The 13,982-nt window shown below is 35.8% G+C and overlaps 1 protein-coding gene across 1 annotated transcript in view; it reads left to right on the top strand.

Annotated features, from left to right (window-relative positions):
• LOC145689324 (uncharacterized) overlaps window positions 1-10,570 on the top strand; it is a 49,043-nt gene extending 38,473 nt beyond the window's left edge. Inside the window, exons 8-9 of the mRNA XM_081763467.1 lie at window positions 1,556-1,647; window positions 10,524-10,570. Coding sequence (XP_081619593.1) covers window positions 1,556-1,647; window positions 10,524-10,570 — 139 coding nt within the window. The remainder of the gene's footprint in view (window positions 1-1,555; window positions 1,648-10,523) is intronic.
• The last annotated feature ends 3,412 nt before the right edge of the window (window positions 10,571-13,982 follow it).

Raw genomic sequence — 13,982 nt, 5'->3', positions numbered from 1 at the left:
TGGCATTGCACTGAACTGCATGGGAATCTTGATTTTTCTTTTACAGTTTACTCGAAAGTTAAGAAAAATATGACAAACGAAACCTTCACTCAAATAATTCATTTATATTGTGATTTGTTCACGCACACACACAGGCATACACATGGTAATCAGAAAAATGGAAACACCTGAACGAAATTGCAACTTACCAGATTAATATGGTGTCGGGCCACCATTCGCCTTCAGAACAGCCTTGATGCAATGTGGGACGGAGGCATAGAGGTCGTGAATGGTAGCAAGTGGAATTTTACACCATTCCTCGTGCAGGGCATCGGCCAGTTCTGTGAGAGAAGATGGAGGTGGAAATCGTCGCCGGAGTCGTGTTTCCAAGACGGACCACAGATGTTCAATTATGTTGAGATTTGGGGATTACGCGGGCCAGGGGAGGTGTTGAACTTCATCCCGATGTTCCTCAAACCACGCTCTAACAACGCCAGCTGTGTGAATGGTTGCATTATCATCCTAGAAAATGGCGTCATTGTCCGGGAACAATATTCGGACCATAGAAGGCAAGTGGTCTCCTAAAATTGCGACATAATCGTTGTCAGTGATTCGTCCGCTAAGCGTGACCACAGGACCCAATGAAAACTATGATATGGTGGCCCACAGCATCACCGAGCCGCCGCCATGTTTCACAGTTGTTCGGAGACACTGCAGATCATAAGCTTTTTTGAGCGTTCTCCACACATAAACACGGACCGTGGTTGGGAATATTGTGAAGGATGACTCATCCGACCATATCACACGTTTCCAGTCCTCAACGGTCCAGTCCTCATGGTCGCAGCACTATTTGCGGCGTGCGAGAGCGTTATTTTCCCTGATGAGCGGTTTGGCCCGTGCAACACGACCCCGTAAGTTTATGTCATGAAATTCGCGGCGGACTGTGATTGTCAAAACAGATTGGGGGAGGTGCTGATTGAGTTCCTCCATCAATTGCTCCGCAGTGTCACGACGGTTCTGCGTGACAATGCGCTTTAATAACCGGCGTAACCTGTCACTCATGATTTACTTCCGCCCACTATTCCGCTTCCCGGATGTGGTTTTCCCGTGTGTTGTGTAGGCCGTCATCACCTTCGACACTGTCCCACGCGACACACCTAAAACAGTAGCCACTGCCATCACACTCACTCCACATAACCGCGCATCAACAATTTGCCCTCTTTGATAATCTGAGAGGTCTTCCATTTTACACTACCTCCGTCTGCTGCAGCCACTGGACACTGCTGTTCCACTGCGCCTGACGTAGTATGGAGACCGACCTACCACATCACCACCAGCGGTCCGGCGCTGCGGGCGCCACGACACCACTGCCAACCCATACATCTGACGTGTTGCCAACTATAGGTGTTTCCATTTTTCTTATCACCATCTGTATATATATATATATATATATATATATATATATATATATATTAGAGAAGACAAGCTGTAATCTAACACGATTAACATTGATCAGAAGAAAACCCTAAAAAAATTTAGTTGTTTCATTCAACATTATATTTTCTTTATTCTGCAGTTATGATATCGGAGGATTTGTCTTTGCGTTTTTCAAGTTTCCGAGAGTGAGATATATGCATGATGTTGTGTTTGGTGATCTGGAAATGGTAGGTAAGTATTAAGGTTTCAATATTAGGTTAATGCCAAGGCAGAACAAACTTTCTTGTGATTTTAGTTCAGTTCGTGTAACACATAATAATAATTTTGAAGTAGGTGACAGAAAGAAATTTGATTTAGAAAAATTCAAACATCATTAAACAAGAGATCATTATATATATATATATATATATATATATATATATATATATATATATATATATATATATATATTAGTGTCCCTTATTTTGGATAATTTCGAGTTGCGGTACGGACATCCCCAAAATGTATTCTATGTGACCATAAACATGCATTAGTAAAATAACAGCTCTCTACGAAAACGTTAACCCGTGCCGACTTGACCACAAAGTCACGAAATGGCGTTTCCACATTATAATACAGTTTAGAATTTCCAACCGTGAAAACGGAGAAACTAAAAGAGACAAAGAAACGAAACTTTGCACATATCAACTAGAAAAAGGGCGATATCTGATCATGTATTGACAAACAGCACCAGATGAACAGTGTTGCCAAACCCAGACAAAGTTTTTTTTTTTTGTAAATGGAATGACTTGAATTGAATATCATCATTGAAAGGAGCAATGAAAACAAAGATAAAAAAGATAGTAAAGGCAGATCAATGCTGCAAACTTTTCGAGAAATAACGTGTAATATATGTTGGTGAGCACAGGCAGTGAGGTCCTAACGTTTTGTACACTTTAAATCAGATATTGGCAAGAATTGAGTTGACTCTAAGTCTAGAAACATCCGCTGAACAGAATAGCCATCAACAAAAGGGAGAAATTGAGTTTGAAAAAGATACAATTAATCGGAAAAGGTCATGCTTTTTGCTTTAACAGGTTTCTTTGTGCTTTAAAACCGGGACAATCTTTGTACCATCTGCAAGCGTGTTTCATTAGCTTTCAAATTAGGTATAATATGTAACTTAACCACAACTACAGGGTGTACTAGAATGTTTCAAACAATAGTCGGCTAATGCAAAAGGCAAAAAGATACACCCATTACTACCTTCGGAACGAGGGGGAATAGACCCTGTGTTCACATAAGCATTTTTGCTTAGAATGGCCTCCCCTATCCCTTCCCAAAATCTTTGACTTTTGTCACCGAACACTATATATATATATATATATATATATATATATATATATATATATATATATATATATATATAGATAGATAGATAGATAGATAGATAGATAGATAGATAGATAGATAGATAGATAGATAGATATAGATATATACGGGGAGCATTCAATAAGTAAAGAGACAAATTGCTATAGCTCAATAAAGATTTATTTCAATCTTTCAAAACTAAGGCTATTTTTCAACATAATCACCCTTTACAATTATGCATTTGTCCCATCTTTCTTGCAGCTTCCTAATTCCTTTGGCGAAGAAATCTTTCGATTTACCCCGAAGCCACCTTTGTACCGCTGCCTTAACTTCCTCATTGTTAGCAAATATTTTTCCACGTAGGGCGTCTTTGAGTGGTCCAAACAGGTAAAAATCAGATGGGGCGAGGTCTGGGCTGTAGGCAGGATGAGCTAAGACCTCCCGACTCAATTCTTGAAGCTTATCTCGGGTCAGCTGGGCTGTATGAGGGCGGGCGTTATCGTGCTGAAGAATGACTCCTTTTAACAAGAGTCCACGGCGTTGCTCCTGATAGCTGGTTTAACTTTGTGTTCTAGCATCTCAGAATGGTATAGGCTATTGATAGTTCGCTGATCTTCAAGGAAATTGCAATAGATTGGACTCTGTGAGTCTCAAAATATGGTCAGCAGCACTTTACCAGCGGAAGGTTGAACTTTGAATTTTTTTGCGAACTTGAGAGCTAGTGTGTTTCCACTCCGCACTCTGCCTTTTGGTCTCAGGGTCGTAGTGATGGATCCAGGCCTCGTCGCAAGTCACTATTCTTTCAAAAAAGCGTCTTCTTCAATCAAACTTCGTTGCGTTAAGGCTTGACAAATGGAAAGCCTTGATTCTTTATGAGCGTCAGTAAGCTGTCTGGGAACCCATCTGGCACACGTTTTTCTGTACTTTAAAATGTTCCTAATGACATTGTGAACAGTTCCAACACTTACTTGATCTTCCTCAGCTATCATTTCAACAGTAATTCTTCTGTTATCACGAATAAGTCCGTCAATCCTCGATTCCAACAAAGAACCAGAAACTTCCACTGGACGTCCACATCGGGTTTCATCACCTACACTTGTTCGGCCACTTTTAAACCGATCAACCCACTTGTACACATTCGCACGGTTCATACAACTGTTACCGTACTGTCTCAACATTCGAGAAAAAATTTCACTTGGTTTTACACCTTCTGCGACTAAAAACCTAATGACTGAGCGCTGTTCTTCTAAAGTGCAATCTTCTAGAGGACTTGCCATGATGAATTAATATTTTTGAAGTTATGTTGACATAAAATTACGAAACAGCAGATCAGAGCATATCCCAAGGTTAGCCAGCTAACACCCCTGCAACGAAAAAAAAATGATTAGTTTTAAAAATATACACTTTGTCTCTTTACTTATTGAATGATCCTCGTATATATATATATATATATATATATATATATATATATATATATATATATATATATATATATATATATATATATATATATATATATCCATTAATGATTATGATACCAAACACTATTCCAAGGTTTCTTGCACCCACTTGAAAACGTGAAATATATTAATATTTATTTGCACATATTGTTATTGTAGACTGTTCTCATAAAGCCCACCGACTTCGATTTTACAAAATTTGAGAAATAAATTTCACTTTTTATTTTGTGGTCAATTTGAAGGCATTTTCTTATACTACCATTAAGAAACCTATATATACATCATATTACGAATCAATCATTATGGAAAAATTTCATGTGTTACACGCAGCAGTGGTACGAATCTTTGAAAGTTTCATTTACAACTTTTTTCATTTTTCTTTTTTAATTGTTTTGTGAGTAATGTTGCCTTCAGTATAAAGGTACAACAAGATTCTCTCTCTCTCTCTCTCTCTCTCTCTCTCTGTTTGTGTGTATGTGTGTGTGTGTGTTTCTAGTTTCCGGCGTAAGCGTGTGGATACTACCAGGTATACTTCCGTGTGAACATATGCTAGTGTGTTTGTGTGTGGCGGAGGTATATGGAGTATTAATTGTGATCGCGTAGTGGAACTTATCGATATTAGGGCCTAGTACGTACATACGAGCAGCCGTTACTTCACAGGATAACTTTGGACGAATGCGAATTTTTTTAATTTTGCTTTTTGCAATAAATACGTAGAATGATTCCTCTCGAGGGAGTTCGTTAATGGAGGTGATTCGGCAACTTGAAATGGTAGAAATGAGTCATTTCGGATTTTAACGTTGATCACTATAGAGCGGAAAAGGTAATAGACAATAAGAAGCAGTTTCCGGCAATCGATAAGGGTTATCAAGGGTAACTTTCAGCTTCATCCTTAACATATTGGTAAAACCGGAAAAGAGAGAAATTAACCTATGACTTCTGGCTTCAAATTTATCTACATACTGAGATAGGAAGAAGCTGTTTTAGGAATGAATAGCGTTGTGGGAATAAATATCGTTTTGTCTCTTAAACGTCTAATCATGTCGGAAGTAGAAAAACTCAACTACTTCCCATTTTAGTGTTGATTATCACAGATTAAAACTATAATAAATAGCGAGAAGACGTTTTCTGAAATCAATTAAATGTCCCAACAATATGTTCTATCTTGACTCTAATCTTTCTACTAAAACTGGAAGTGGTAGAAATCAATCGCTTCCGGTTATAACATTGAGCTTTATAGAATGGATAGCGAGAAGGCTTTTTTTGGTAATTCATTAAGAGCTCCAAGAGTATATTCCATCTCGGCAGTAATCCCTCTACTCAAATCGGAAGTGAAATAAATATACTAGAACTACTTGTTCCCAAACCACTACAGAAAATATAACACGATCCTCTTTAAGATTGTATTATTATTACGATCAGTAGTGGAACTTATAATATCGTAATGTTAAAATGAAATGAAATCTTTGAGTTTTACGTCCCACGGTTATGCCGGTTAGGCTAAAGGAGACGGTGATGATGAGTAATGAATGAAATGGTGGAATGAAGAAAGTGGGAGGAAACGGGAGACCCCCGAGAAAACCCACGCACACGGTGTTTGTTCACCACAAAGTTCACTTGGCGGGGGCTGGGATCGAACCCGGGACCCCAAGCACCAGAGGTGAACGCTCTACCACTGAGCCACTATCGTAATGTTAGTACGTACGTACGTACATACATACGTACGTTACTTCGAACGATAAAATTTGAAAGTATGCGAATTATCTTGTTCTTTTTCTTTTTTTGGGGGGGGGGGGGCAATAAGTAGTTAGTGTGATTTTCTCGAGAGAGTTCATTAATAAAGGTGATTCGACAAGCGAAATGGTAGAAATGAGCTTTTTCAGGTTGATCAATATAAAACAAAAACGGTAGTGGATTTCGAAACGCGGAATCGATTATACGTTCCAAGGGAGTCTGTCATCTTATCCTTAACATTCTAGTAGAAGTGGAAATGGTATAAATAAGCCATTTCCGGTTTTTGCATTCATTACAATAGAGCAAAAACGATAATAGATAACGAGACGATGTTTTTGGTAATCAAATAAACTTTTCAAGGATAACCTTCTTCACATTTAACAAGCTAGTAAATTCTGAAACTAACAGAATTGAGCCATTTCCGGTTTCAACGTTGATCACTATACAGCAACGATATTAGACAGTAAGAAGCAGTTCCCAGGGATCTATATAGCGTTTTAAGGAAAACCTTCATCTTCACCCTAACACTAGTAAAACCAGAAGTGGTAAAAAATTGAGAAACTTCCGGTTTTAACGTTGATCACTATAGAGCGAAAATGTAATAGATAGTAAGAAGCAGTTTTCGGCCATCGATAAAGCGTTCCAGGAGTAACTTTTGTCTTCGTGCCTAACACCCTAGTAAAACGGAAGTGTAGGAATCACCTGTAACTTCCGGTTTCAATTTAATTTACATTGAGCACAAACTATAAGATATAGGGAGAAGCAGTTTTATGGAATCAATTTAACGTTTTGGGAGCACGTAAGCTATTATCTATCTTCAACTCCAAACCTTAAGTAGCAAAACACAACTGCTTCCGGTTATAGTGTTGATCGCAATAGATTAGAAAAGATAACAGATAAGGAGAAGCGGTTTTCTATAATAATTTAGTGTCCCAAAAATTTGTTCTATCTCGACTCTAACTTTTATACTAAAGGCAGAAGTGGCATATATGAATCACTTCCGGTTATAAATTGAGTGTTATAGATTGGAAAGCTAGAAGGGTTTTTATTTAATTAACCAAGTACCCCAAGAGTATATTCCATCTCGACAGTAATCTCTGTATTAATACCAGAAGTGAAAGAAATATGATACAAATTCCAGTATCCGTATTAATTGAGAACATATTACGTCATTCTTTTTACGGTTTATTCTAGAGTTTATTTTTAAATTAAATACTAGCCGGATGTTTACTAAATTTTGTGAGCTACTAGCCCATTAACTAAGGAATAAGTACTGGTATATTCTGTGGTCAAACTCGGCCAAGAACAGAGTGGAAACGGTTGCATTTCATACCTTATTTCTCGATAACTACTTAATTAGCAAGCAGCATTTTCTTTATAACTATTGGCCCAATCGAAAAAAAATTCTGTAGTGGGCAGCCCTGTATCTAATTAAGATCTCTACATTTGCTAGCGGAGCTTGGCCAAGTTTTTGACTTGATTTGCGTGTGGTAATTTATTTCTCGGTAATCTCTTGCCAGATCCAATCTAAATGATTTGCCATTACAGATAGCCGATCGTCCCTATTTATTGATTTTGCTCTATAGCGTTCAATGTAAAACCGGAAATGGTTTATTTCTACCACTTTCGGTTGGTAACGAAAAGAGATGAAAGGTATTCTTGGAATGCTCAATCGATTGCCGAAAACCGTTTTTGTTTTATAGTGGTCAACGTTAAAACTTCGAAATGGTTGATTTTTACCACTTCCGGATTATCGATCACTTCAATTAACTAGCTCTTCCGAAATAATTACTCTACCCATAGTTTGCAAAAAAAAAAAAAAAAGATTTCTTTCAAGAGCTATCGTGCGCAGTAAATTAGTCCCAGCAGCTATCATGGTATATTATTATTATTATTATTATTATTATTATTATTACTATTATTATTATTATTATTATTAAGTATTCTACCTGTTGGCAGGTACTGTGACTAATGGGAGATGTGAGGGTGATTGTGTGTTTTCTTAGGTTCTGGTCTGGAAATTCATTCACCTTTCTCGATCTTCTGTTTCCTCTTTTAATTCCCAATAGTTGATTCCATTTTTCAAATAATCTACCAAATGCATTTTTCTTCTTACTATTTCTCTCTTACTTATCATCTCTTCCTTTCAACTTTTCTCTTCCTCAGTGAGTTGAGAAGTGGCTAATACGTTTTAATCTGGTTCCTCATTATTATTATTATTACCAGACTGCAGTTTCCTCTATCTATTTTTGAATACTAATTTTAAGAAATTAAATTATTATTATTATTATTATTATTATTATTATTATTATTATTATTATTATTATTATTATTATTATTATTATTATTATTATTATTATTGCGCTTAGGTTCTGTTATTCTTTAAGCTGTTAGAGGAAAGATTCATTTTTTCTACAGTCTCACTTTATCCATAATGGTATTTGGGTATTATGTTTAATGTTTAATTAACTAAAGAAGAAGCGGATCTAGTTGTGTGAAGCCTCCATTTCATGTCAGCCTTCGATGATCACTTAGTACTGTTCAGCGAGGTAATTTAATAGAAGTACAATGTTCTTATAGATTATTCTTATAGGAAATGATACAAGATGCTGTGTTTTCTAAATTAAAGTTTTGGGATCCTCTAGGGCAATGGTTCCAACCTTTTTAACAAGCGCCTACACTCTTAAACCCTACATACTTCACCCTCACATCTTTCGCGCATGTATTTGACCGTTTCTGCAATTTGAGTTGCAGCATTGTATTCTCAAATCATCAGCAATAGCAACAAATATAATAACAATAATATTAATAATCTATACGGTATATAAGACAGTATAAGTGAGTTACTCATTTTCGATCAAGTCATAATACTATAATTAGCAAGAATACTCTTTTTGACGAGAGCAAGGGATAAGGAAGGATTTTTGGAAATATGTATGCTTAGTGGCGTAAATAAGATAGTGTATCTTTCTAATCCCTGAAGTAAGGACGACGAAACTAGGCATATAAACTAACCATTAAAAATAACTGTGAGAAATGTTTCTCACAGTTTCTAAAGATTCTGCACCTAAACAAGAAAGAAGTAATTCGTATAACATTAATTTTTCATCTGTATTTTATTTCATTTATTTTTAGAAAATGATAAATGTAAGACTTATTTATATTGGAGACATGAAATTTCAAAATTAAACTCAACTAAAAACGAACCAATACATATTTAGCTTTCCCGAAAATTCTGTCCCAAGAGAATGGAGAATAATGTCTACATATTAAAATGTCGACATTTGCTTACGTTTGAGGTGTGAAAGCTGGTTTTGACTTCTTAACTAAAAATAATTGAACGTATGTTTTCGGAAATTCTCCTCTTAAAGATGGGGAAAAGAGACGATTTCTATAATACTAAAATTTACCACTATTTATTCAGAAAATGTCATGAAATGTAAAATTTGTTATACAAACTCTGAACTAAAAATAATTGAATACGTATTTCAGGTTTCGAAATTCTCCTTTTAAGCAGAAGGAGGGAAGAATTAATTTCCTTGTTCTAGACATTCAAATCGGCATTCGCTGTCTAATCATCATAGAATGTTCGAAGAGAATTACTGAACATATGTAGTTCTAGAGTATGATTTCATCATATCACTTTCACTGAAATACGTATCCTAAGGGTGGGTCAACGTCTAAACTATTTGCTGAAAATACAGTATCTTACAAATCTCTCATGTATGAAGATGAAAATTAATATAAAAATCAAGTAGACAAGCAACCCAGCGTTCTAGGTAATTCCACTTCCGTCTCGTCTCATGAAAAATGATTGAGAATTTTAGAACATAGTTAGCACTTGGCTGAAGCCATTTTTTAACCATTCCAGTTTCACTAAAATTCATATCCTAAGAGGGTGTAGAAGTTAATATAATTATGCGGCGAAAATTAAAAATCTTCCAAGCCAAGGAGATGAAAATAGGTATACAAACTTTTCACTTAACGAAGTCACCATGTGGACATGTCCAAGCGTTTTCAAAATTCTGCTTTCAAAAGAGGTTCCAGGGCCATTTCTAAAACTTTTAACTTGTCGTTTTGTATTCACAAAATGACCGACATGGCAAAGTGTTTCAAACGTCTGGAATGAATTTTTAAACATATTTAGCACGTGGGACATTTCTATTTTATCAACACACTTTGACTGCATCGTACGAAACACATTTTTGAAGATGGTCGACCTAGACGTTTAATTTCACTTTTGTTCTAATAAGTTACGTAAGTGGGAAAGGGTGATCAAATATAACTTTCAACTATTTCCCATAAATCTTTTCTACCCGTACGAAGAACGGGCGTGCATATAATAATAGTAAATAATAATAGCCATATTCTCACAAATTTATATTGATTTCTAGGATGACTCCCGCATAGCATTTTAGTGCAGTGGAATATCATATTTTACCAATTTTTTCCTTAATGAAACCACAGTTCTTACACAATAGTTATTTCGTGTTTAAATGGTATTTAATTTAATGTTTGTTATATCATTCGTAATATTTGTAATTTTGAATTTTGTTATTTCAGAGACTCGCACCCCGAGATTAGGAACCACTGCCTTAGGGACTAGCTAGAAACTTTGAATTTACACCTACATATGATTTGTGACGTGGGGTAACACTAAGAAAAATTTTTGAAAATTCACGAAAAGAGAAGGAATTGGGGTGAGAGTTATTTTAATAAGACACCCTTATCTGCGAAACGTATAGATAGGACTGGAACTTGAAATTTGGTATTTGGTTTTCCAATTTAAAATAATTTAACACGTGTTTCAGCATTTCTTTCATATCTTAGTAATAAAGGGGAAGGAAAAAGGTGAAAATAGGAATTATTACTCATAATAGCATGTCGGCATCTCAGAATCTCTGAAAGTAACAAACATGAAATTTAGCTTTAGGACTTCTCATTTAAAGCAAAACCTTTTAAAGACAGTAAACAGGGCCACCCAATATTTTTCAATTAAAATTGAAACCAGAAGTTGTAGTAGATATCTACCACTTAGTGTTATAGACTAGTGATTAGAGTAGAGATGGAATATATTCTAGGGACGCTTAATAGAATACAAAAACCGTATCTATCTATTGCCGTTGGTCATATACAGTCTTGTTCAAGAAACCTATGCCACTCACATTCTTTTCGAAAAGGCCTGTAGTCTTACCTACAGTGAGAATTAAATCAAATAAATGTAAATTTTGTTTGGTCGATTAAGAAGTTTATTTAGATCCACAGCATTATAATTTCCTTTTGCGGTTGGAAGAATATCATCTTTCATAGGAGGGTGATTGGTGAAGATTTCTTGAACAATACCGTACAACAATGAACGCTAAAACCGGAACTGGTTGATTTCTAATAATTACGTTTGATTACAGAGTAAAAGAAGAGATGGTACCTATTTTAAGAACGCTATCTCGTTAAAAAAAAAACTCTTCTCGTTGTCTCTTATAGGTCATGTTCTATGTACATTAAATTGAAACCGGATGTCATACTGGATTACCAGGGTGTCTATCGGTCACGAAAGGGATTTAAAAAAAAGTCACGAAATCAGAAAACGGTCATGAAAGTCAAGAAAAAACGAAATTTTGCTTTTGGGGCACGATTCATTTTATCTGTTCAAATCTAAGTACAGACTGCAAAATGTTGTTCTATAAAACGTCACAATTCACCACAAAAAGCGTCTAAGGTTTTAGACGCTACCAAAACACAAGTAAAGCACGATTCTATCACCTGCATGAAAATTTGGGCCAAGTCACACTCAACTTCGCTCTTGAGAACATTACTAAATTTAATGGTTTGTTAAAGAAAATATCATGAAATTTCATTTTGGACACCCTGTCATTTCTGATTTTATTAGAGTGTTTGGATAGACAAAATGGATCCTTTCGCTGCTCAGTCGATTGTCGAAAACAGCTGCTCGTTATCTATTACAGCTCTTTTTTCCGCAGTAATGAAAATAAACCGAAAATTGTTGATTTCTACCGCTTCTAGTTTTATCAAAGTGTAAAGGATAGAAATGAAAGGTGTTCTTGGAATGTTTAGTCGATTTCCCAAAACTGCTTCTCGCTATATGTTAGTTTTTGCCCGATCAATGTTTATTTCTGCCACTTTCTATTTCAATAAAGTATTAAGGATGGAATTGAAATATATTCTTGGGATGCTAAATTGACTGCCGGAAACCGTTTCTTGCTATATATTACCATTTTTGGCTTACAGGATCAACTTTCAAAGCAAAACTGGTTGATTTCTATTACTACTTGTTTCTGATCCACAACCTTCTGGTTTATGATGCTCAACTAACGAACTCTTTAGAGATAATTATTCTAGCTATCAATTGCAAAATCAGAAGTCAAATTCAGTTTCGTTCAAGAGTTTCGTGCGGAGTAACGGATGGGATGGACTAAAGTACTAACTGTACAATATTATTATAAATCTTACTCTGTAATCCCAATAATTAGATACATATTTCAGCGTTTTTGATTGTGATCCAGAAGGGAAGAAAAGGATTTGGAAAAGAATAGAGTTGGATATTATAATTATTATTATATTAAAATATTTATATGTCGGGATCCCTTTAAGTTGAAGGCTTGAAACGTGGTATTTGAACTGAAATTGTTATGCTTCCAGATATATAAAGTGCAAGGCCACAGGCCGAACAAACGCAGTGGCCTGGGAGCAATGCCCCCAGGTATTTCAACTGAAATTCAGTATACTTGCATATATGTGAGGTGCGAGGCCGTAAGCCGAGCAAACACTGATGATTGATTGCAGGTTTGACATGCAAAGCGTTACTAAAGCCTTCAGCGAGAAGAAGGCATGTATTGAATAAACTCTGATGAAGACACTAAGGAGGCTCACACAATATTTTCGTAATTAATAATGAAATAGGAAGTGGTAGTAGATTTATACCACTTCTGGTGTTAGTAGAGGGATTGGATTGATGACACAATTATGTTCTTGGGATGCTTAATTGATTGCAGAAAACTGCTTCTTGCTATCTACTTCCGTATAGAGGCTGACATCTACCAGTTCAAGTTTTAGTAGACGGTAAAGGATGAAGATGAATTGTATTCTTAGTGTATGTGTGCGATTGTAGAAAACCGGGTTACGGTTTCTGCTCTGCAGCGATCAACGATAAAACCGGAAAGGGTTTATGCCTACCACTTCCGGTTTTAGTACAGGGTTAAGGATGGAGATGAAAACGGACGGTTAGTCGATTATGGAAAACAGCGTTTTGCTATCTATTACAGTTTTTCTTCCATACCGATCAACGTTAGAAACAGCAAATAGTTAATCGCTACCACATCCTGTTTTAGTCGTAGGTTAAGAACAGAGATAATATGCATTCTTAGGACGCTTAATCGATTTTCAGAAACAGCTTCTAGCTTTCTACTAACGTCTTTTGCTCTACAGTGATCAATTTTAAACCGGAAGTCGTTGATTTCTGCCACTTGTAGTTCAAGAATCACCTCCATTAATTTTAAATTTTTCTTTTGTTCCTACATAATTATGTACCAATTGGTTTAATTCCAACTAATCTTGATACCTATATGTCTTACAATCTGGAAAGAAATACTCGGGAGGGTAAGAAAACCCTAGCATCTCAAGAAGTGAGGATGGGAGAGCTGACATTTTAAAAAATAATGTTAAGTATCGATATTCGTGTTGAATCCATAGTTTTCTGGTCAGTAGCTGATATGGATAATGACTGTTCTTATGCCGTTCAAGTTCATCCCTGAAGAATCGGGAAGAGTGATATTTTAAAAGTAATCGAAAATGACGGATATTAAAGGCGAATCCATAGTTCTCATTAGTGCTAAGACAAACAGTGGCACTTTTCATACAATTTAAAAAGAAGTTACAATGCAACTTTTGAATTTAATTAATGTAAACTTATGCATTAAGAAAAACTAGACTATTTGCCATCCAAAGTTGTAGGTGCGACTGTATAGTTTTTTTTTATTTTTTATGTTTAAAGTATACGTTTTAAAT

Source organism: Thermobia domestica, chromosome 7 (assembly GCF_964235325.1).
Source record: "Thermobia domestica chromosome 7, izTheDome1.hap1.1, whole genome shotgun sequence".
Taxonomy (NCBI): domain Eukaryota; kingdom Metazoa; phylum Arthropoda; class Insecta; order Zygentoma; family Lepismatidae; genus Thermobia; species Thermobia domestica.
Note: the sequence above shows the minus strand (reverse complement) of the source record. Positions and strands in the feature narration are given on the sequence as shown.